Genomic DNA, 26,844 nt, shown 5'->3' with positions numbered 1-26,844 from the left:
CGATGGAAAACATATTATTATAACTAGATAACACCTATTTATGGTACATGCATAATGGCTAACAATGGTATACTAATTTGTTATGATGCAATAGCTCTAAAATTTAGACACTTATGTTGGGATCATAAGATAAGGTATTCACGGTATATGTTATACCTTAAAGTTATGTCAAAACTTGGCTCATAATCCTCATGTTCTTCAATAGCAGTGCCCGAACTCCTCTTTAACATAAATAGTGAGACTATGAAACAGAGTCATATGATACATTATATATTGCGCCTACCAGTATGTCATATTAATGACATACTTGTTATATATAGTGCAATATTTATATGATATTTCAAGAAATTTGAAGTTGATGTTTTGAATCTTAAACTTGTAATTATAAATGTATGTTAATAATACAAATTTATTCACATACTCAAATGGGTTTATGAAACTGCAAGATTCTTTTCCCTTGGACGTCTTACTGATGATATTTCCTCGATCCCAGACAAACATGGATCTGTATTTCTGGAAATGTTACAAGTTGCTGATATTTGTAGTAATCTAGTGGTAAAAATTGAAAAAAAGTATGCATTACCAACCAAAGATTACTTTAATAAGGAAATGTATACAGATGCCTTATTATACTGCAATACCAGATAGTTGCATTCCGTTGCAATAAATAATGACCTCGCTTTGTGGGCAGCCTATAGTGAACAGTTCGTCCGTCCTTTCATCAGTCTGTCCATCCGAGAATGCTTGTTCGGAGCATGACTTCTCTCTCCTTTGCTCAATGTAGCTCATGCTTCTCCAACTAAGAGCCTTTGGAAAAAGGATCTGCAGTGATCTTAAACTTTGTTTCTATATCCAAGGTAAAGATCACAGCAGCATTATAAATACAATCCTTCTCCGGGGTATATCTTCTTTCCCCTTTGTCCAATCTACCTTACACTTCACTCACGGAGTGTCTGTGGTGAAGGGTGTGCACTGATCGTGACTGAAGTTTGTTGATGAAGGGTCAAGGTCATATTGGACCATGCAAAAATCTTTTTTCAGCACATATATGTTTTCCACTTAGTCATATTTGGCTCATACTTCACATAAACATAGTTTATGAACAACGGGTGCGTCGTCACCTTGAACCAATTTTCAAGGTCATAGCAGAATTTTATGTAAATTTCTTGTTCGGAGCATATATTCAATTCCTTTGCTCAATTCTGGCTCATACGTCACCCGCATGGTTCCTTTGATCAAAAAGTATGCATTGACTTTGAATGATGTTTGTAGATCAAGTGTTAACGTCATATCAGATTAAACAAAAATCCTGTTTTTAAGAGCATATATATACTCTCTATGTTGCCCTTTTTGGCGAATACTTTACTTAAACTGAACATTTTGGTAAATTGTGTGCAGTGATCTTGAAAAAAGATAATATGAAGGTCAAAGCAGATCTCTATATAATCAGTATTAGACCATGGATAATGATGCGATCTACTCCAGGGTGGGTGTAAGCAAAATTGTGGATTTTCCACTCCCGTAGGCTAACCTAATTTGATAAAGAATAAATGAGCAAGCCAGGATTAACAATATAACAATTTTTTTTCAGGTGAATCAATAAAATAATCAGATGATATGATGATGAAAAAGCACACAAACTCCCAATGTCAAAATTCCCCCCACATCCCATAAATAAAAACCCTACATACATGTCTACAAATAATGAAATAAGCTACTTGTGCTTATTTAAAGCTTCCCAAACCTTTAAAAATTGTAAATAATTTTAGTATAATTGGGAGAAGAAAATCATGGAAGTCTAAATATGAAGTTTTCATTTTTACCCTAAGAAATCTGTAGAATTCATGATCAGGAGCTTTCCAGGGCTTCGCCCCTGGGTTTCCATTAGGGCTTTGCACTGAACACACATGACCCCAAACACCATACCTTAAACTCTTTTTCCCTCCAACTTCAATCCTAGATCCGTCCTTGGTTGTGCTCATTTCTTTAATCGCGTTACGTATACAAACGTGTATAAAAATATCTTCGAAAAATAAAATCACAAGTTTAATATTTTTATAAAGAAAAATAACATGAAGTTGATCAGAGCAAAAAGAGTTATGGTTAAAAATAGGATACCGATGCTATTACATGTGAGTCATAATAGTCACGTGACGTAATTTACGGGTATTGCTGTGTTTGGTGTAAAATCGGCGTCCAATGTTTGAGAATGAACTATCAGCCAAATTGAGGTAAGATTAATATGATTTGAATAATCTCGGTTATTTTAAATGAATCGGGGCATTAAAGAAGTTAAAGTGATAAAAAAAAATACACGGTCTATTAATAACTATATTTAAAATTTGTTTTAAAAAATAAGTAATTTTCTTTGTTACATAACTTTCAATGCATTTTAAAATATACTCTAAATCGGGCTATAATTGCTGCTGGCATCTGACATTTTTTAATATTGATTGTAATATTTTTTATATGCTAATAAGGGAAGGGGTCTTTAACGAATATTTTTAAAATTGACCACACTACCGATTGTCAAAGTTGTTAACCTAACAAATGAATCACTGTCAATGATAAAAAAGGCATTTTTTTTTTACATTAAACTGTTGCTCATTATATAGAATGTTCTCATAATTTAAAAATAATTATCAGTACGTACATTAGATTTAAACACAGATTTACTTCCGTTTTAAAATTTACACCAAAATGCTTCCTGGTACACGTTTTTATATTAAGATAATACGTCCTAACTCAATGTTTGGTGTAAAAATCTTCCCGCTTTAAAATTACGACTATATATAATATGACCTATGCAACACCTAGAGTGTAGGTAGGTAAACATCTTCTAAGTGATCTTGATTTATTTGTCTGGTTCACAGGTTTGATATTTCTCCACTTTGTGAAAAATTCTGATGTGGACTTTATGATATACTTTCCCCCTTGACCAAATCTACTCTTTTCAACAAAATGGTCTTTTTCTTAAAGATGTTCAGTACCCCGTTGTATCGGCAAACAAAGCATTTCAGAATTACTATACGTGTTGGGGGAGGGGGGGGGGGGGTAATGCTTGTCAGAAGGTACAGTGCTATTCTATAAAGTATATTTGCTATTTGATGTTTGCTGTTTGGGTGAAGCGCTGTGCATGTGATTGAAATTTCAAGGTGATGTTTGCGGAAACAGAGATAATTATTATATTTTAATTGTGACGTAATACAAAATACCCTACATTTCAAATATGACGTCAAGATTTATATGGCGTAATAATTTATTTAATTGTGTTTAATTTACGGCGTTTTGTAATGCACAGCAGAAATTATGAGGACACAAGCATTTTATTAATTTGCACAAAAACGTTGTTTTAAATAGTTATTAATGAACACAAGGTTATACATATACTTAGTTTTTCCTGAAATCCGTGGACTTAAAAAGGTTCAAGATAAGATGTCTTAAAACATAACTGTTGACCAAAATTGTCTCTACTTTATTCAATTCTTGGACAGTTCAACAAAAATTGATAGAAAAGAATCATGATATTAAAAGTGAAATATTTTCCAAACGTTGTCACCATAAATAACCCCATAATAGTCACAAAAAGAATGTACACATTTTTACCAAATTAAATACATTTCATCAACATGACAGTTTGAAATCATGAGTTTAATCTTTTGTAGTTATAAAACATGTCCGGCAAAATCATCATTCTGATTTTTAAGTTAAAAAGAAATTAAGTAAAGTGACCAAAATGGTATGTAACTTTGGTGCAATTTCTTTAAAAATATAGCTGTAAACTTTACCTTAAATATAGAATACATTGAATAAATAAGTAATCTGACCTTCAGACATGTATCATCAATTTAAAGTGTGTGTTATGGGAGGGGGGTTAATTAGAGGAGGGTCAAACTTACCTAAAAAAATTATAAACTATCAGGATCGTACCCTCAACCTAAACATCACAGCTCTATAGGATTACCTGTTTCCTTTTATCTTATACGGTAACCACTCAGTTACAAAAATCAGTTAATTTAAATGCTAAACGTGACTTTTGCCATGACATAACATACTTATATTATTGTCCTATTTTTATTTTTGTTGATTATCGGAAAATAAAATAATGATTCTAATGTAAAAGGGGGCCATAAAAATATTGTGACACACAATGATATAAGTATTAATAATTGTTTGTCAAAAACAACATATAAATATAGATAAAGAATGTTGTTCGTTAGAACATTTATCAAAAACATTCATCCATAGGCAACGTATCAACTACACTTGAGACAATCCTACGCATAATGATTCCTATACCTCACTTAGTATTATTACGTTTAAACGACAAGCAGAGGACATTAAAAAGCGCACACTTCCAATTTTTATGATCAAGTTACGTATATGACATAATGAACATAGATTCATTCCACTTTCCTCATTATTCATTTAATTACTACTCTTCTCAATAATATACATCAATGTATTCCAAGCATGGAACCTCTTTCTAGTGGTTTTAATTGGAAGTCAATTTAAATATACATCGCTTGGAACGACTGTTTGAAACGTTTTCAGATATATTGATATTTTTTTTCAGTAATTCATCCGACGAAAAAAGTATGTGCGTTACCTGCCGTATACCTTTATCTTCTTTGTTGTTTATTTTTCCTGTAAATTTTAACCTGCTCCCTAAAAGATAAATGAGTAAATTCCTTCAAAATCAAATTTCAATTTGATTTTAAAGATTTGTCATAAAAAAATGTCACCTCTGTCTCCACTACCAATAATAAAGATGAGCGCTATACATACCAAAACTGTATGTAAGCAAGTGTTAGCAGATACTCAAAATCAGATACGATGCCAAAACCATTGCTGATAAACATCAGTATTCTTCTTTCTCTCGCTGGGACTCGCTCAGGTAAAACATATGCAATAATCTTTACTGAAAGTTCTATGACATTATGTTCAGTGAAAAATATATTATAGAAACATATGGGTACATGTAAAATCATTGTCCTTATCGTATTTTGTTTCCATCTGTTTATATTATTATTTTAGGTTGAAGAAGCGCAATGAAATCTTATTCAATGCCTAATTCAGAACTTAAGGTTAAAGCAATTACATTCAAGTTTATGTTTCGTCCTGATATCATTTATACTATTAGGTATTCGAAGAATGAATGCTATACAATTAAGGAAAAATAATTTCGCTCTTTGAAATCTTTATAGATTACATTGTATAATGATCGCAAAGATCTATTTAAAAAAAAAATATCAATAACAAACCTTGATCTTATTAAGCACAGAAGAAGACAATGTGTCACTTTACCTACAACGCGTTATATCGCAAAAGATGTTCAGCATTTATTTATTTCGCGTAATGTAATGCGTATATTCGCAAAAATAACGCGTTATTTGCAATCATTTTGCGTTAATATTATTATTATTTATTTTTGCAAACGTTGTACGTTATATGTCGAAAATTTCATGTTATACTGCTCATTGGCTATTGTAATAATAAATTGCCTAGAATACCAAAATGTACTAGAGTTCCCAAAATTGGTGACCAACGGACCCCGATAAAGATACGTTTTAAACTACATTAAGTCATTGGGAGAGTTTTTTGTTATGTTTTTGCATTAACTGGTACACGTACTTGTATTCGTGAAATTGCACGTTTGTAACAACGTTTCAGGCAAAAAAGCATATTCATCACTGCATTTAGAGTTTTTGTCATTTAGTTGATTTGATACGCAACGGTATACTATACGTATGAACAATTCCTAAATCTTCCACTGACTTACGTGTTCATACTTATTGTTAGGCCATTATTTATCACCGAATTACTTACAAATTTTCCTGTTTTCCTGATTACTTCATAGAGCACACGATGGGTGTGACCGGTCAGCAGAGGATGCTCACTTTTCCATGGCACCTAATCATACCTCTAGTTTTGTTGAGGTCTATATTTGCGTTGCTCCTGTTTTGTGTTTTTTAGACATGATTTGGAACACTGCTCGTTATCGACAGATTTCATTTTTTTTTTTACTTAAGTCCCTGTCCAGATATCAAATAACTTCATTTACATAAAATCTGAAAGTATTTGAATATATAAATTCCAAGTATCTATCGTTATATGAAATTCAACAATCTTATAAAGCAGAGAAAATGTGGCATAGGTAATAAAATATGTAGCTCTGGCAATGATGTTGCAATATAATTTATGTTACATTGTTAAAAATACACAGTACTACTAACCTTATGTTTTTAAGAGAATAGCTTCTATGGATTTATGTATAACCACAAAGTAACCCAAGCACCTCAATCTAGGAATTAAATAGCCCATTTGCTTTGTCTAAAATTATAAAAATGTCCAATAATACAGAATATAATGTATCACCATTTTATTTTATTACCCGGAAATCACGAATGTTATAATCAAACCTTACAGAAATATATCATGATCACCTACCAAAACAGAAAGTACATGTATGTAAATATCTTTGTTTCTCAAAATCGAAAACTACATACATGTACATTGTAATATAGATCGTGAACGTTACAACCGGGTTTCAAAATTTTAAATATCGTACATGTACAAGGAAAACACTATGCCGGATAATTATGCAAGTGCCAGGGTAGCATTTTTGCACCCGTCTAAGCTGCATGCATCGATAAAGTCATATGTGCTGTATGATAGACCATTGCTAAGAGGGTGTATAACAACCAGTGTTTATCATCTATCTCACCTGTCAGGTGAGGTATTAATTTACCTTTAAGATGGCTCACTACACCATGAAATTGATATTTTCTCAAATCAGCAGAACATTTCTTGATTATGATAGATATCATAATGGATAAGAAGTATTAATTTAAGTATAATAGGCAAAAACATCTGCAATTTTCCATGAAAAATTATTTTTTCAAATATTTAATTCAGTTAACATGAACAAAAAATCCAGGCTGATTCGAACTCATGATCTACGGTTCAAAAGTCCAATACTTTATCGACTGAGCTACGACGATATACAACACAATTGAACAATATAAACAGTTTAACAAATCATTTAAATCGCCATCTTGCGACCTAGTGTCTTAAAAAGTATAAGTGTAGGTGTAGGGAGGTACCTTAAAATAATCCCACAGGAAAACAATTTTTTTTCATAAAAACTATTATCTTATAGGATATTTAAAGTTTCTACCGGAATAAAAAAAATTCCTGTAGGAATTTAAATCCGATAAAATTTGAAAAAAAATCAAGTAGAATTTTATTTCCTACAAAAAAAAACCTACCTGTCTGAAAAAATTCCTGCAGGAAATACTTTTCACCTATAATTCCTTTAAGATTTTTAGAAAATCTTAAAAGATTTCTAAATTATTTCCCGTAAGAAATGTTTTTTTATCTAATGGAATTTTTGTTTTCCTACGAGGGTTGTTATTAAGATATAATATAATTTACTCTTATTTCCTTGGGGGAAATGATACACCCTTGAAATTTCGTCAACACTTACACCAGAATAGAGTTTATCAATGTAAAAAAATTATTGTCCAATAGCATGACTAGATCGTTCCTGGTAAACTGACCAAATTGCCATCGTCCAGTGACCGGGTGCAACCGCAAACTGACCATAACGTCATTTTTACGCTTCTTATTGATCCTATGTTTTAAACACCTAACAAACAAAGGGAAATTAGAAATAATTCTTCATTTCCCATATTTTGTTGACATTTCAAGATGTCAACATTCGCATATTCCCTCCATTCTTGATTTTGGTGAAAAAAAAGTCCGGTCATTTCTAACCGAAAGTCAAATTACTGTGAAATGTCTCCTACAGTGATTCTCTGTACATATTTTAGAACTGTTAGCGTTGATATCAGTTAGTGTGTAAAAAGTACTTGATATTTAGTCACTTTGTCTGAATTCTAGCTAAACAATTAGTAAAAAAAGACGATAAACTGAAGCTCTTTATCCCTTGCCATCGTATAGTTTTTTTTTAAAGCAATTGGGTGGCATTTAAAGGTCTTTTTTAGAATATTTCCATCAATTTGATGTATATTCGCTGCGCTGCCTTGGCGTCAAATTCCTATATACCGTCGTTGTCAAATTCCTATTGCTTGGTAAATATATCTGTACCATATCCGTATTTCAACTCAGACACTAGTGAAACTTGATCAAAAGATATATAGTTACAATAAATAGCAAAATGAACATATATTATCTGATTTCATTTAGTATAAGCTGTACGTTTGCGGACACTTAATATATAGACAATGTTTTAGTTTTATTATTCTCCGAGTTTATGCTTGCGCCGGGTACCCTGACCAACAATTTGTTTATCTACCGTTGTAAACAAAATATTAAACATTTTTTAAATATTACTTTCTCTAATTATTTGAAATGTTAAGGTTTCTTGAATGTTCATGCACAATTTTACCCTAACTCGTCACTTAGATAAGGAAATATCCGTGTTGTCTCAATAATTTTGAACAACCCTCGTATGGGATATTAATTTTTAGATGTATTTTACCTGTCTGTAAGACACGCACTAAAAACAAAAGTGGTTATATACTCTCTAAAAATGGTCTATCATTTGGTATATATGGATTTTTTACGAAACTGCATGTAACATAAAATAGCCTATTAAGTCCCTAAAATTATCCAGTCTAAAAAAGGGGGATTTCAGGCAAGGGAAATTGAAATCAAAATATTTTAATAAGGATTTATTGCATAGTATTCACAATAACAAAAACATTTTTTTTTCGCTTTGCATAAACAAAATCCTTGTTGCAGTTGCAATGCCGTCGGCAAAGTTCTTTACAAGTATGTGTAAAATAACTTTATAGTGAGTTAGTTTAATGCTAATGTTTATAAGTACTTTATTAATAGATTGCATAATTCAAGCATCTTTAAAACAGCTAGAACACTGTTTATACGTGACTGCACACATGTATCATCTCATAATTACAAAATTGTATCTTTAAGCAGTATGATTTTCTAATAATTAAAAAAGAAATATGTTATTATGGTATTTCTGCATGTTACTTAAACAAGTAAATCCTTATTTTTTTTTCAAGAAATCTTTTGTAGAAAAACAAATCAAACCAATATTGTAGAAACCAGCAGTAATGTAATTTTCGTGGATTTCATTAGGGCATCCAGATACATTTTCACTCAAATATATGAAATACAAAGAGGTGTAGGCCAAAATTTGGTTTGTCATTTAATTAGAAAATTGTAGTTTATAACAAAAAAAAGTTTAACAACGAAATTGCATATCTTATTATAATTCCGACTTAGCTGCAAAAGGCATAGGTTATATCGTAGGTTATAAGTTATATCTTTAAACTTCGAAAAAGAGCTCAATTGGCTTCGGTAATTGTTAAGTAATAGGCAAGATATGATTGAAGTGCCTATCCAAAACTAGTATCTAGAGAATTTTAAATAAAGCAAACAGTAGACCATGGCCGGAAAAAAATCGAAAGGAAACAATTTATTTTTTTTCAAAAAACATTTTTGACATAAACCAATATGACACGAAGGTGTTCATTCGAATCAACCAATCGTAATGCATATTTTAAACACAAACAAAGCGTTGCTTATGTCTGGTTCATATAGTATTTCCCCATACTGGTAAGCGGATGTTATCTTCATTTTTTAAGATAGATTTGCATGCAGTGTGTTAATTTACTGTATTTCTTTTTTAAATATCAGTTAATAATAGTAATCGCTTTGACGCCGATTTAGAGGTTGTGTATAAAGAAAGAAAATATCAATTTTAAGGCGAGTTTCTTTTTATCAAATATTTCATATAAAAATATTTTTTTCAATTGATATATTGCATTATATTATTGTAGCAAAATCCTATAAGTTTTTAAGCTAAGCCAGTGATTTTTAGTTCAATTTTTTAAATCTTAATGCATGCTTGCGAGGCTTGTGTCAGTAGAAACATAGAAGTAAAGGTCAAGCTAAACATCAACTGTTTATCGTCCCTGCGATCACTTTTGGTTTTGTCGAGGACATTGTACACGTAGGAAGATTTTGTTTAAGTTATGGGGCCAAAGAATATACAAAAAGGATACAAGTATCCCAGCGAGAAATACTTCACATGTTTACAAGGTAAACACCATTATCGTATATACTTTCGTTTTAACAGAACACGATGTAAACAAACTAGTAGGATGTTTTCATCTAATTGTATTATGAATGTCACTAAATATTAAAAGGTACTTAGTGAATTAAAACTTATAATTAATCTCTTTCAAGTATTTGAAATGTAAATATCAGAAAAACTAGCACGTTGAATATACATGTATTCCATTATAAACTATTAGTGAGTTTCAACTAGCTGTTTTGAATTTACAGTGTATGCTTTGGATATTGATGATGAGTGTCTTACCATGACAAAGTGTCAATGTGTTATGTATCTCAGATAAATAATGCACCCCAAAATCAGTAATGATGTCTTAAGATTTATCTGAATATTGCCGTTATCTATAACACACTATATATTATGATATATTAATATAATTTGCAGGTTGTCATAGCGACCAGTGTTAGAGTTATTGATCTGTACTCAACATATTCGGTGCGGACTATCATGTTGAGCGAAATTTCCAGTTTAAGACAACAGAGTCATAGTCTATTTCGGAGATACAGGCCAACGCCATTGAATTCACCATTCGTCTACAATCTAAAGACCACAAGATTTTACAAGATTCTATTACAGTTTCTTTAGCAGGGAATACTATATGAAAAAAGGTAGGAAATTCAGCAATGTGGCATATTTAAGCATGTGAAGGTATTTCTGCTTTGGCTTATGTATGCAGGTATAAATTATGTGTCATACAGTTTCATATAAATATTTATTATACACTAATTTACTATATGTACAAACTCTTTATTCAAAACTGTTCCTGAAAATACTTATTAATTGTGATTTCGTTTCTGATACAAAGCATGCTGAATCAATTTGTTAGTATAGGTGAATAAGAGCAATCATGTTAAAAAAATGCTAAATTCTAAGAGACAGAACCCTTGCAAATATCTTTCACGATACCTAATCTGAGAAATCTCTATGGTTTAGTAACTCTAATTAAATTCACTTAAATTATGTATAGTGCTTACATTATATTACCATGTAATTTTCATGTTTTGGACTGATCTTCCAGCATCAGCCTATGCTAGGTCGTCTAGCAACCAGGTGTTTAGTAAATCATCCGAAATACATGCATTTTACATGTACAATTGAAAACTGATTTTTAATTTCACAACTTGACAATTTGACAACTGAATAGTATTTTGACAATGATTTAAAACTGATGAATTAGCATCATTATATCAGTTATATCAACTGCGCATCAGTTATTTACATGAGACGGTATAATCTTACAGATCTCATAATTAGCACCCGTATCATAATTATCATCATCGCAAGCTTGATATGGGAGTCGGTCAATTCAACTCTTCATTTAATCAAGACCAGTTGACAGGTAGACATGTATGAGGTTCATGTCTCTAAGTTACATGTATCATAGCTTATATAAACACCTTCAAATCTAAACATAGACATTTAGTTACATGTACATTATTTATATTAAAATAAACAAAGTCAACCTACAATAAGCATGGCTGTGAATGAAACATACACATTTTTATCACTTCAAAAATTTGTGTAAATAAGAAGCATACATTAATTATGTTTCGTATTTTGGAAAAAAAAATATTTCATTTAGAACTTTCTATAAGTATTTTTTATGAAGATTTGATTTAGATTTTAAACCAAAACGTATAAACAATTATATCACATAACGTATTTCAATCTCTTTGCCTTGTTTGTTTTCGTTTACTTATTGTGTAATTAAGTCTCTGATAATTTAGATTCGTTAATTTTACCGCGTATACGTATATTTACTTCTGCGATTCCACCGTTCTGTGTTGAAACGTAAGAATATAAAATCGCGTGCACCAAAGTATGTTGTCATATCACAAGTTCAAAACTTTTTTTTAAAAAGTGAGCCATGATTTTAAAACCTGCAGTTTTAAGTTTTTAACACGGAATTTCAGGCGGATATCAATTCATTGCATTTATTCAGAGTTACACAGTTTTGTAGCCTAACGAGAGGTACATAGTGATTCATGCAAGTGATAATTTTTACATGTACTATAATACAGGAAAAGCTACTTCTAAACATTTTGTACCCCAGTCCTTTTATTGTTTTTCAAAAACATCTTTAAATTTGGTTTAAATTTATTTCTTTTCCATCTACATGTTCCACGGGTACCTCTGGACAGAACCGTGCATCACCCCACCTCTTTTCACCTCAAATGAAAATAAAGTCCTGTCGACAAGTATGTCGACATGTTCCTCTTTTAAAAATTAACCGTTCCTGCAAATAATTTGCCAAAAAATTGTTACTGCATATATATACAATACATTGCATTGCGGATCTAGAATGAGATCAGATCCACCCATTGGAAAATTCACACTTATTTAATCAACCAATAAAAAAATACAAAATTATCTCTCAGGATAATCTCTCCGCGCGGTTCTAAAACAATCATAAGGGGGGGGGGGGGCTTATGATTTTTTTTTAGAACCGCGCAGAGACATTTTAAATGTATACAAAAAAACCCGTATCTTTTTGAGTCTGCGTATATCGTGGCTTGTTAAAAGTTGACTATATTAACATGTATTTCATATAAGCGCAAATCTAGAAATGGGTTTTTAGAATAATATCAGTTTATAGTTATTTTTGTCTTTTCATTGATATGTTTTAACTGTTTTTCAAATTAAATAAAATGACTATCTTCTACTACATATCGATACATGTATATAGATATATGTATATAGAGAATAATACATACCATTTCTCATATTACCTGTATCAGCCCGAGACACCGATATCAGCCAGAGGGCTAAGGGCTGATACTAATTGAGGGCTGAGCTAGGATGTAATATTGAAAATATTATACATTATTATAGTTAATACATATTTATGGTAATAACATATCTAAGACAGTTTATGCCTTAATTCTAGGAAGACGTAATTACGCGTAAATTGTTTTGTGACGTATGAATCATTGCCTTAAATTTCTACCTAATTCTGAAGTGGTAAAATCAGACGAACTACAAAAGGGGTGAGATACTGATCCGTATCATCCATGCATATCACTATCAGCTCTTAAGAATCTGTATCAGCTTGAGATTGATACAGGTATTATAATGTTAGCTATATCGCATATGCAAAAACCCTTCATTTATTACTTAGTATGTAATAAACATTGTTATGTCAAATGAATACAAGTTTAATATCAAGAAAGCAAAATACAGCGGCAACGTAAAACGATAAAATCACTGAAAGCACTCAAAATCTTTAATGTTTAAAAGCTGTTACATTTAGATATTCTATTTTAAGACATGTCTGATTTATGAAACTTTAATTTCCGTCCTTAATGTTAACATCTAAATATTACTCAATAAATAAAGTACACAAACGAAATGAAATTGAAATCTACAAAACAGTGATCTTATATTCTAAACAAGATGCACAAGAACCTTAAAGGGGCATGGTGACGATTTTGGTCAAAAATTATTTCTCAAAGTTAAATGTTTACATCGCTTCAGTAAGCTTTTTATAATAGGTAACCAAAATTTAAGCGTCATTCGCTGCGTTATAAGGGAGTTACATAGCTTGCAATTCTTTGCTATGTTAACAAACCTTTTGTTAACATTTTGAATGTTGAAGTAAAATTTAAGTTTTAGACCTGAAACGAATATGTTAAACGTTAAGAACGGTTTGATTGGGCTGAAAATGAATAAAGAAGATAGACAAATCATCTTAAAAAAGATATACTGGTATATTGAATCTATGTAAACAAAAACAGGACAGAGGCTTGTTTACATGACAAAGAATTGCGAGTCCTGTCTTGCTTTTAACTCGACGACTGACCCTCAAATTTCATTTGATCATTATAAGTGCATTTCTAAAGCATTGTTAATAATAAAACTGAAAAGTAGATTTTGACCAAAATCGTGACAATGCACCTTTAACGGTCACATGAGTAAGAAAGCCCATATAAAGCCTATACACATACTTGTCAGGAAATATCAGATATCAGATTAAACTTCATACATTTATAATGATTACTTGATTTTAACTGGTGCATGCACGGGTTGACATAGCATATGAAATCGGACACGTCCGAAATAGATACATCGATACACCGTATATTGTTGACATTTACATAATCAAACTTTAAGCCTACAATAATGCTATTAATTTCACTACCATCTGCAGAGTTTGAATTATGTAACTGTGTCTGGGGAAAGGCCTTCACCACAGTTACAACGCCTCTCATACACCCGTAATGTAGCAGAAAATAGCAGGATTGCCCCAAAACAATTTCGGAAAATTGATAAAGTTGCATTGAAAATAACAGTCAAATTGTTCATAACAAATCATTTTGAAGCTGTTAATACCTTTCTTCGAAAAGTATTTTTCTATAGGCCTAATTGCAGAATTCAACATTTCTCCAACACCGTTTTTTCGAGTTATCTCCCGTATTTTCTTAGATGAACAGAAGAAAAAAATTCCAATGAAATTTTACACGCATTTGTTTTATCGTCTCTAGGTTTATCAATGCAAATAGGATATTGTGAAAACATAAAATAAAGTGCCTTGATTTAGCGTGAATGTAATGCGCATGCGCAAGATTGTACAATCCAAAGATATTAGATGATTTCCGGTATTTTTTTTTTTTAGGAAATTTCGTTGATTATTAATTAGCGAAGCATGATTGAGAAAAATAAAAACAAATTGTTATTCTTCAAGTATCAAAAATGTTTAGAATATATAAAACAAACAACAGTAGTTTTCCGATTTATCGGTATTTAAGCTAAAAAAAAAATCGAGCCTATTATTTTAATATTTTAGTATAGATACATGTAAAACTTAGCAAAGGAAAAAACTAAATATAATAAATCCATTCCTTTCCTTACCAAAATCTCGTAACAGGGACAATAAGATATATGTAAGGGCTACCATATCATTTAAGTTAACATTTTTCTAGAGAGAGAGAGAGAGAGAGAGAGAGAGAGAGAGAGAGAGAGAGAGAGAGAGAGAGAGAAGGGCAATAAAAGTACGCTAATTAGTTTTCCTTTTTACAATCACGCTGAAGTATGACATGGATACGAAATATAGCTACACAACTCCAGCTGACGCACTGAGTTAAGGGAGGTTAACCGCAAAAACACCGGACACTCATAAATGTTTAAATACCTTCTACATTCTTGTCTGGATTATCGATTAGACTAGAATGTCTAATCTGTATCTTTTAATTTATATGACTGTTATGGAAAGCTAAAGACAGAAGTGCCGACATGTTTGTGGAATTTTCATTAAAATACAGTTTTTTTATATTTACAGAAAACCCAGATCTATTGACCAGTTGACCTCTGATAACAGAACGCCCCAAATAGACGCTAGAAACATCAGATAGAATGTCAGGCTCCTCTTTTTCGATTTTCGTATTATACATTCTTTTATTGCTTCAAAATTACCATATTGTGCAAACAATGGACATCCATCGCACGAAAAGATTTACGAAGGTAATTTGTTTTGGCCATCTATGTTACTCGTACTTAAAATAATGATAATGCATTAGTTTGCACAGTTCAGGATGAAATTCTGCCCATAAGTCAACAGAAAATTGGCGGTGAGTTAACGGAATGTGCAGGTGACTGAATGGACAACAATACATATACCATTCAGTCACCTTTCCAAATCTTTCAGTAAACATTCTGTTGACTGAATGGCACAGCTCCATCCTGTGTTGGGTTTTTTTGGGGGTTTTTTTTCTCTGTCTTAAAACACCATGTTTTGTTTAGTTGTTCACACTTAAAAATACCCCTGGGTTCAAACAATGTGGTCACTTGTAACCTATACTAGAATGTATCAATGTTATCTGTCTTGCTAGGTTGAAGAAACATTTTGTTTGGATATCATTTATTACATATAACATGCACTGATTCGCTGAGATATATCAAAAATGCGAGTGTTTTCAGAAATATTTGAACAACAAATCAAGTCAAATTTTAATATTTTAAATAAACATTCTGAGAGTATTAAATAAGCAGTGCATGTCCTTTACCGGCACCCGAGTGGTTGTAGTATGTGCTTAATAGGTTTCGAGATAATTCGTTGAAATATTTTTTTTCAAAAGACAAACTCCATTTAAAACCCCCCAAAAAATAATGCGTTTAACACTATTTTTTCAATTGCGATTAAACTTAACAAAACTCAAACAAAATGTAGTTTCTGATTTGATTAGAACATATTTCATTGTGTAGTTACTCAAGAGGATTAGAAACAAGTTTTCACAACTTACGTGTTCCTCTCCAAATGATAATACATTTAATGTTCACAATTATCATTTTGATATTACATGTTACTTATAGTTATTAACTTTATAATAGGAATATCCTAATATATGCATTAACAAAGTATTTGCGAATAAATTGTAAATAGTGTTAATGTACAGTATAAAATAGCAAAAACAAGAAAAACATATTTAGTTTCTCTATAATATAGCCTAACGGCAAGATTCAAATCAATTTTCATAACCATAATTGAAAAAAAAAAACAAAGTCTGCATTCGATAACTTTTATTAGTATTGTACAATTGTTCATTTGCATTATATAAATTTCATATGTAGTGTGTATTTTCCATTTGTATTGGTAAATATTTCATTTGTATTGTAACTTAAAATTGTTAATTTTGGTTTATAACGAAAGATGGAATTTATTGTTTTAGTATAATCCGTTATCGAACAGGGTAATGATTGGCTTTTAGATGGTTTATACAAGGATATCTGTATTAGCCTTTTTGAAAGGTTAATAATATATTAACTCAAAGGTAGTAATCAGTTTCTAATTTTAATAGGAGTTACTGCTGGGTTTTTAACGACGTTTCATCTAAAATCATTTGCTACATGTAACACTTTTTTGTATTACGCTAAAATGTTTATTACATGTACATGTACTTTGCATTTGTTTCAGAGTGATATATGTCATGGAACATTTGCAACACTTGAAACAGTAGAACGTTGTCCAAGAAATGCAACAGATATAGAAAGAAGGTCACGGGGAAAAAAGTGTGACATAAACTTACCATGTCAGGAAGACCCATTACTGTACCACTGTGTTAGGTATGAAGATAGACTTGTAGAAGTATGTGCTCCAAGAGGTCTAATAACAGGTGAGTACCTGAACAATACGTTCATCAAATTTCATTTAAGTGAAATTCTGTGTAACTATTTTAAATGCTTCAAGTAAAACATGGAAATGCACAAATGTTCCGCAAATATTAATTTAGCTTATTTTGCAATGAGATCAAAAATAATAGTTTAAAGCTTTTTGCTTCCTGTAAGTGCATTCCTAATTAAATGTAACTGTAACGGTTTTTATTTGGTTAAATTGTTATCAATAATTACTCTTCAATCCATACATTAAAGAAGGTGTCATCAAAACATATGTTGAAAAAAACATAGTATTATTTATATCAAACATGAATATTGTATATATTTATGACATTCTAAATAGAAACTGTTTTAATGAAGTTTTCTATTGTATGATTCGATCTTTTTGATGAAGTAAAGTGAATTAATCTTAATTACTATGTAATCTCTATTGTCCTCACTATTTCTCTATCTTTTCTTCTGTCTCTCTACAACAAGATAAACTATATCGTACATTCGCTCATGTATGCATTCAAGAAAGAATCTTAAATCATGGCAATCAAAAACTAATAATAAAATGTTAGGCTTACCATAACCTATACTAACAATACCATGTTTTAAAGATATCATACTGGTACATGTAAATGCACAATTTCTATCTTCCAATAGGCACTTCAGATAATTGCATTACCAAAACATATTTCTGTGGTTAAAGAGTGGTAAATAACAAAGGCTGCAGCCGTATCATATCTCTGAAATAAGTAACTAAAACTCAGATATGTCCACAATTTGTACTTATTTATGCTTTGAAGTAAAAACATTTAACGTAGAAAAATGGTATTCGCTGGATTTGCTATTCAGTCAACTGAAAGATGGCTTAAAAATACAGGTTACTGAAAATATTGCATAGCTATGTTTTTTAAGTTGCCTTTTGTTAACTGAATGACAGAGCCTCGTCCTGTGAATGTTGATCAAATATCTCATGAAAATATAATGCTGTTATGTTAATGCATTTTCAACTAGATGTTCTGGAGAAACAAATCTAGTTTAGTTTTCGAAACACTAAGTTTAATGAGCGTAAACTTTAGATTTCGACCATGAAAAAAACCGTTGTTTATCTAGCTTATAAAGGCTGAAAAATAAGCACTTCCAAAACAGGAACTAAGCAAATTGTATTTATGTTTATTCATTTCATTTCAGAACTAATTTCACAAAGCAAGGACTTATCGGGGCTAATAGATGCTCTAAATATAAAACATGATAAAATCGGTAATCATCAACAGACCGACATTATCTTAAAACGTGATTACCTTACATTTATACGAATTTATTTGAATCATAAAAATCAGCGTTTTCATTTATTAATATAAAATTAAAGACCGATTCTGAAAAAGTGTGGGCACAACTCTTATGAAATGAATTCATTAAGTATATAGAACACGATAAGGCAAGTGTGATATATTTGGAAGAAGCACTATAATTTTCTCAATTTAATTCTCTATTAAACGGATGAATATTTTTTGTGAGGGATTGTGAAGAAATCGATGACAAGAATGTGCCTAGATGAAGAATTATTTAAAGGTGTTCAATAGATAGTACTGTTTGCCAGCGATGAAGGAGGAATGAGGCCATAATTTTGTGTATTAATGCACTTGAACTTCTCAGTTCAGAATTTGAGAATTACTATTTTCGTTTATTAATAACAAAAAAGTGTCACGTAAAACTAGTCATATTAATATTTTTGAATATAGTACACACATCATGATATATTTGCATATACGAAGTATTATTTCCTCTATTTCTCAGGGAAACTTATATTTAATTCATAGCTCTATAGAAACAGCCAGACTGAAATCAACACGCTCCTTTTTTTGAGTTGTAAAAATCTACAGCGTCTGAAACTGACAAGAAACTGACAGGACTGAAATTGACACGCCCTGTTTATCGATTGGTCAAAGCCCACAGCGACTTAAGAAAAATCACTACACGTAATAACCAGATGATGTTAGACTCAAAGTCTCACGGGAGACGATTTGGGGTATTTCTTTTCATAGTCAGTTTAATAATTAGTAAAAAGGGCATCTTGATATAAACAATAAAATTATTTTTTTGATGATATATGTGGGTTAGGAAGGTAGTGATCATTGCAGGAAAAAATATATAACCCGATAACCCGTTTATCAATTGGTCGAAATCTACAGCGGCTAAAACTGACAAGAAACTGACAGGACTGAAATTGACGCGCCCTGTTAATCGATTGACCAAAGCCTACAAAAGTCCGAAAAAGAAAGATGTTAATATAAACAATGAAATGCTTTCTTGAATAGTTCATATGGGTTACATGTATGAAGGTAGCGATCATTGCAGAACAAAATACATAACGGGTTATGTATTTTTTCTGCAATGATCGCTACCTTTGTAACCAGAATGAATCACCAAAGAAAGCATTTAATTCTGTAAATAGAGAATCATTAATATATGTAAATCTATGCATGTAATTATGGTCATGTTTATCGTTTTCTGTACTATATCTAACAAAGCAGTGTACATTGTATAAAAGCGTAATATTGCAAAAAAAGAAAAAGTCAAGCTCCAAATTCCTTACTGTTCTTGGTAGCACTTTGTCTTTTGTGTTTCAGTAAAATGCTCTCGTTTATTATTATTCTTGTTCACAGTTATGATTAGTTTAAGAAAGGGATTATATTGTTTAATTTATTTCTATTTTCAAGGAAACTGCTGTGCTGTGTTTAACAGAGGAGTAGGACGAGTCGTAGAAGATTACAACAAACCTTGCTCAGAATGTCCTTTCAAGTATCAATCTGCTGATTCCGTTAGATGTACGAACTTTTATATGGATGATATGATATTTTACATTATACACGTTTGATACTTTTATAACAAAACTTTAAAATTCATTTTAGATAATACATGTATTGAACCAATTGCAAAGCCACAAACACACCAAACTAATATAGAGAGCACAACTCCAACTGAAAATTTTGAATCCTGCTGCAATGCCAAGAGAGACAAACGTGATGCAACTTGCTGTTCGAAACTAAACATGTCAAGAAAGGTTAACAATGGTACTAATGTGCCCATAATGAAGGCGGAAAGCGGTAATCAGCCTGCAAGGTATGTAATTAATTAAATTGCAGTTACTTAGCAAATCACCAGTATAAAAAACATCAAAAACTTTCAATAACTTTTTTTTTTACTAGAATTATATTGATATTGATATTTAGTGTCCTTGATTCTCAAAAATTATTTTTAATTTTTCTTGGGTGTTCGATAACGCAATCTAAGCTTTTTTTTAGTTTTTTGATTATCGATTTTTAATTTCTTGAGCTTTTAAAAATTGTTGAGTTACTGAATTTGAGGTACTTGAGGTTTTATTATGATATTTTTAGTTGTTTTTTTTTTTTTTTTGGTTTTCATTTATGAATTATGCATTTCGTGAGATTTAATTAAAAGATTGTACGTTTTCTCCCCAAGGTGACCTTGTGTATATCTTTTGTCGCCGTTGTCTTTCAACGTCCCTTGGACGACCATTGTAGACTGAGAACATTTACTGCCTCTTCTCAGTAAAAAAGAAAATGGTTTATGTTTTATGTTTTTTAACTGCGCCTCACAAAACCTAAATCTTAATAAATGATGAGTAGGTTTAAGTAAAGAAGCCTTACATGTAATCATAACTATAAAAATCATATCTTTAGGGTAAGTTGGTCATTTGTTGTCGACGAATTTTTTTTGATCATATAGTTAATGTGCATTAGATTTTAGATTAGACTCTTTCTTGACCAAATATCTAGGAAACACATACCTGATGATCTTAAGACCTCTTTTTTAATTTAAGGCAGTTTGATCTATAGGTTGGACTTTTTGAGTCATGAAAAGGTACTCAGAATTTTCCGTGTCTAAGTCACAGGGGCCAAGCCCGTTTTAACATTAATTTCAATGTAACCATAAATAAAGAAAGGGGTCGAACTCTGACCCAGATAAAAACTACCAGCTCGCTTCAAAAGCCTAATAAATCAATTAATTTTTAAACCACTCGCAATCTGCATTTATTTTGCAGAACAGTAATGTCTGAGATACACTCATGCCGAATTTCAAGTTGATTGGTCTTAAAATAGCGGAGATATATGTCATTATTCTCTCTAAGTCGCAAGTTTATTTTTACTCGGACATTTACCGGTCCAGGGCTCACGATGGGATTTTGTCTATGACTCCAAAAATAATCAAAGAATAAAATGTTTAAAAATATCTTACAGTGGTACGTTAACAAGTGTGTGGTCAGGGTACCCGGCGCAGATATATCTGGGGAATAATTAACAACTTATCAATAGATGTAAGATAAATGATAAACCAAATCATTTTATATAAGCTTAATTATCTTTTCACCATTTATTTACAACTGTAAAGGATGTGCATTGACTTTGGAATATTGTTTTAGTTAAATGTGAAAGGCTTAACATACTTTTTACAAACTATTGCATCAAGTTTTCTTTATTTAAGGAGGGGGGAGCTAGATGGTCCCGATCCTATATGATGTATTATTGTTCAATCTACTTCAGAAACTAAAACGCCTTTGGTTTTGATTAGAGGATGTCTTTATCAAATAAGTGAGATGTTTGCAATCTTGGTTGTGGTGTAATGTACAACGTAAAACTATCTATCATCTTGAACATATCATATCATATTTAATCCCATCCATCGTTCCACTCAATCAGCATTTTTATCAATTGATATTTACATTTTCAGTGCCATTGTCTGTGATAACACTCAAATAGATTTGGTAATGTACATTCCAATAAACGCTAATAAAATGTAGTTGGGGCGCATGCGGAGTTCATAATTAAAACAAATGAAAATCACATAAATGCGTCAATATCCTAATATAAATCGTTCACTTGCTAGAAATTTTAAGTGTAAATATAAGAAATAAGAAATAATTTTACCATTTGCCCACGCCCTGACAAAAATTATCACCCCATAATCCTTAAAATTGTTTTTTTATAACTTGAATGTTTACCATCCATCCATTCGATTAATAGTAATATCCAGTGGTATTAAAAAGAAAACAAAATGTTTGTTGTAGCAGTGAAAAAGAGCAGAACTTCCCAACGGAGGAAACTGTGACAATAATAGTATTGTTATTGTTTGCTTGCTGTTTAACTTTACTGACATGGCGAAATTGGTCACGTAAGTACATTACAATAATTAATAACAAATCCTCAAGTTCAACTAGACGTTCACAATTAAGCAAATCTATTTTTATTACTTATATCATATACATGTAACCGACCACCTGCTGGTATGCGGTTATGACCTGAACCTTTGACTATTTGACACAATATGTTTTCTTTGATAGTTCATTATAGTTTGTTTTAAAATGTATCAGAAATTTATGTTTGCTTACTTTCGATACGTGATTTTGTCTTTCGGAAAATAATATTTACAACTAGACACGATCTCGTTGCGAGCAACGAGTGGGTCTTCCGTCCGATTTTTGAATAGATTAGATTAAACTTATCACTTCAAAGATAAAATCGTAGATCTTAGCGAAAAATAGTAAAAAAAAAATTGCGGCAATCAGGGCTTGAACCCTGGTCACCTGGGCCATGTCCACGACTCTATCGACTGAGCTACTCAGACTCTCACTTCAAAACTTTGACGCTTAATTTCTCGAAAATGCCTGAATTACCTGAAAGCACCTTGTTGCGAGCAACAAGTGGGTCTTTCGTTTGATTTTGAATTGATAGGGTTCAATTAAACTGTTGGCATTTGGTACAATTTACTATTATATTAACTTCCTTTTCAACTAATTTTTCAACCTACACTACGAAGTGCAGATTTTCGGAAAACGTCATTTTTAAACTTCAATATCTCTGCAATGCGTTGTCCGATTTTAAAACGGTTTTTAGATTTTTATTCAGTACAAAAATGTCAACAAAACGCATATGCTTTCAAATTCCAAAAATCGAAATATTAGAATCACGTCCGGTGACGACCGGAAGTGACGGACGACCTGCTCATATTAAAATTTGATAAGTTTAAAACATATTCAAAAACAATAGGGTCTTCCGTTGGAAACGGAAGACCCTAAAAATGAATAGAATAATATGTCATTCTAGACTTGTTCACCACGAAAAAATACATACTATTTCTAGTCTGGTGGAACAATTCAATAACACGAATGTTTTATAGGTCTCAGGGAATGTTCGGGAATGAATATCGGCAGAAATACACCAACCAAAGAAATAGGTACGCTCTAAGTAAAGTGCATAAATCATCATACGTTTATTGTTATGTATATTTAATTGTTGTATTTTTAAAATTTCATTTTTTCTTTTAATGACAGGCTCAAACGAGGAAAAAATTGCAGCAACTGAAGTCAATACAGAAAATGCAGTAAATGAGCAAAAACCTGTTGAAGTCCCTTTAATTGAAAGTTATAGAAAGGATGATAAAAACGTAAATAACGTATGTGTACAAATGTATATCGAATACAACCGTACGTGATAACCCCGCAAGCGCAGAAAGTCAAACTTTTCAAAAAGCTTTGTATGTTGACGACTGATATTTTAAGGTCATTTTTGATATATTATGCTCAATTTTGCTCTTAATTTTTATTGACCGTTTGTTTTGATATATAATCTGCTCAATTTAGCTCTTAATAATTTGGTATAAGTGACTTTTGATCAGAATGTGATGGAATTTTTATCTATGTGACAAGGGAAAAATTATCACTAAGAATGAATTGAGATACCTTCTGTGTTGGCTAGGATTCTTCCGTGCTTATCATCGCGCTCAAGATAATTGACCATTTGTTTAAAAAAAACTGAAAAAAGTAATCAGCAGGATGTATCAGAGGAGTGAGAGGGAACGATAATTGAACGACTGATTAAATGTTGCAGATATTTCTTGTTGCAATAGACTGAAAAATTACAAAGTTAATTTTTGTGCGGCTTTTGACTTCTTGCCTCATATGCAGAATGATGTAATATGTTTGCATGCCTAATATAGTTGTATTAAGTATCAAAACGCATTTGCATACATTCAAATGTACACTTGTTTTTATTTCAAGATGCTGTAACGAAAATGAAATAACTTTAAAAAGTGTTAAATATAGATCGCCTCAACTGCCTTATCGTATGAATGATACTTCCTTATTATATAATTATACTTCAACATTACATGCTAATACATGTAATTTGTCATAATCATATTTTGTATATTCGGAACTATTCCATTTTAGGCCGATACTTTGTCTTTATATGATATTACCTCTTTTTTTTTATAATGGTACGGGTATTTCAGAATATGCTGTGGTTCTAAAAATAGTGAAACATCGGGATCAAAATACGGTAAAACTCATAACATGTGGATGTAAAAGTTTTGAACTCTGAGGCCCGTTTCTCAAAGAGAAAACACTTAGATTTGGGCTTAAGTTAGTCCGACTAACTAAGTTACGTCAATATTTATCCGGGTCTAAGTTGCGTTTTTGAAGGAGGTGTAAGTTTGGGTTTTAAATGCCGAAAAACTTGGACCTCCGCTGAGAATAATTATCATGCGTACATTGTATTTTGATTTGTGTTGAAGCTATGACTATAGTTATGTGATGGATAAATATTCCAATTGATAGACCATGTACTCGATGAAAGTACTGTCTTATAGTTATAAATAAATCATGAACTTCGAATACTATTGACAGTAAAACAAACAATTTCTCTACTTACAAAATGTGTTTTAGACAGAAAAAGCGTTGATACCCCAAATACTTAACTAGAATACATGGCACTAGAATGCGCTGTAGCCCAAATTGAGACGCATGGAATAAATGCATAAAAAATCTGTCTAATATTTGCGTGAAATTAAAAGTCTTAGATTGCATGGGCAGGGTAGGAAAGTCCACATAGATGTAAAGAATGACCTTTCTTGTTTTAAATCAAAAGACCGTTTCAAATGCTGGGACCTGTATATGGCTCGATAATTTTTTAGTACATCACTGAATTTTTTATAGAAAATCTTCAAACTCTCTATTATGACTATGATGTAGCAACGTATTAAATTTACCCCTTTAAAAGGCAACCCAGAGTTTGGAATCCCGAATTTCAACTGTATATATAACTTGTACCTGCGCATTGTACATATATATGTCTTCAGCAAGAACAAAATTTAAAAAAAAGTTAAAACTGCCTTTTGAATACATGTATTGCAAAATTGTTTCAATACTAAGTTGGTTTAATTGCGTTGGATAAACATCTCATTGCCAAAAAATGATTTATACTAAATATGTACAATACAGAGTTATAATTTTATTAATCTGCACAATGGTATTAGTAACAAATAATGGATTATTAATGCACAACACAATAAATTAACTACAACAGTTGTTTGATATTATATTCATCATTAAGTTAAGTTTGGAGGCATGGTTCAGAAACTTTCCTATGTAACATACTTAGTTTTTTGAAATTGTTTACACATAATAAACATTGGGTTTTTTTCCCGATATGCCTGCATATCAAGTTAGTTTGGGGATGACCAACCACATTTTAAGGGGTCAAATGGGCGTGGAGGACTAACACAGTATCTTTTGGGACAAATTGAAGATTCCAGTGTAAATGGTTATTACTTAAAAACGTAAAATATAATAACTTAGATATCAAATCAGAACCATATATCATATTTAATAATAATTTATTGACTTATAGGTGAAATATTGGGTATACTAGATCTGCCCCTCCCCCATCCCCAGGATTTAGAAATAACAGAATATCTCAAAAACAGTGGGACCCTGACCCCCCAAACCATCTATATTCTTGTCTCTTGTGTCGTTGCGAATCAAATAGCCTGTAGGCCATAAGCCCTAAGGGTGGTCCTGACACCCCTTGAAAGAAAATGGCCACATTCTGAAATGGCTGAGATCCTTACATCTAGACTATAGAATAATCTTGTTTTTTTGGTGTCAATAGGCATCAAATGATATGTAGGTCACGAGCCCTGACGGTGGTCCTGGACTTCTCGAACAGGAAGTGTCCAAATATATTGAAAACGGTTGACATCTGATTTATAGAAGATTACCCCTAGTGGACCATCGTTAATTTCCAACAACAACAAAAAAATTGCAGTTTGACACATGTTGGTCATCTCTACCCCCATGATGGCATCGCTTCCTTTCGGATAATTTATAATCGCCTCAATTATAAATACATGTTTTGGTTTTTTTGTAAACACAAGAAATGGTTTCGCCAAATAATAAAATTGTTTTGACAAATGGTCAATAGTGTTCCTATATGTCATACATCTCCATGCCGTATTGATATCAGCGATAAAATTTTGCACGAAAAGTCATTAATTTTTTTCTTTATAAATAAAAAAAAATAGCCTTTATAACATATTATGTCTTGCTCATACCAATTGTAGGCTAATCTAATTCAAACAGTATATCTTTTTACATTCACACCCCGTTTGAGGCATTAATTAATTTGAGTTCAATCATTTCTATCAATTTATCTTAAAATTACCTTATTATAAAACTTTAACATTATAATAATTTAACCAAAACTAAAACAAATTCCAAAAATATCCTACAATTTTCAACAGCAGTCTGCTTGTTTCAAAAT

At 31.4% G+C, this 26,844-nt stretch overlaps 1 protein-coding gene across 2 annotated transcripts in view; it reads left to right on the top strand.

Moving 5' to 3' along the window:
- The window catches only part of LOC128168983 (uncharacterized), a 72,208-nt gene extending 47,862 nt beyond the window's left edge, over nt 1-24,346 (top strand). The window contains exons 1-7 of one of the 2 annotated variants that reach the window (XM_052835148.1): nt 15,271-15,586; nt 17,037-17,235; nt 19,945-20,052; nt 20,137-20,347; nt 22,314-22,417; nt 23,423-23,479; nt 23,577-24,346. In XM_052835148.1, the coding sequence (XP_052691108.1) occupies nt 15,479-15,586; nt 17,037-17,235; nt 19,945-20,052; nt 20,137-20,347; nt 22,314-22,417; nt 23,423-23,479; nt 23,577-23,737 (948 nt within the window). In that variant the 5' untranslated portion in view covers nt 15,271-15,478 and the 3' untranslated portion in view covers nt 23,738-24,346. Of the gene's footprint in view, nt 1-15,270; nt 15,587-17,036; nt 17,236-19,944; nt 20,053-20,136; nt 20,348-22,313; nt 22,418-23,422; nt 23,480-23,576 lie in introns of those variants that run through there. The other variant, XM_052835149.1, reaches the window with a different exon arrangement.
- Nucleotides 24,347-26,844: the final 2,498 nt, after the last annotated feature.

Source organism: Crassostrea angulata, unplaced genomic scaffold (genome assembly GCF_025612915.1).
Source record: "Crassostrea angulata isolate pt1a10 unplaced genomic scaffold, ASM2561291v2 HiC_scaffold_75, whole genome shotgun sequence".
In the NCBI taxonomy this organism is placed as follows: Eukaryota; Metazoa; Mollusca; class Bivalvia; order Ostreida; family Ostreidae; genus Magallana; species Magallana angulata.
Note: the sequence above shows the minus strand (reverse complement) of the source record. Positions and strands in the feature narration are given on the sequence as shown.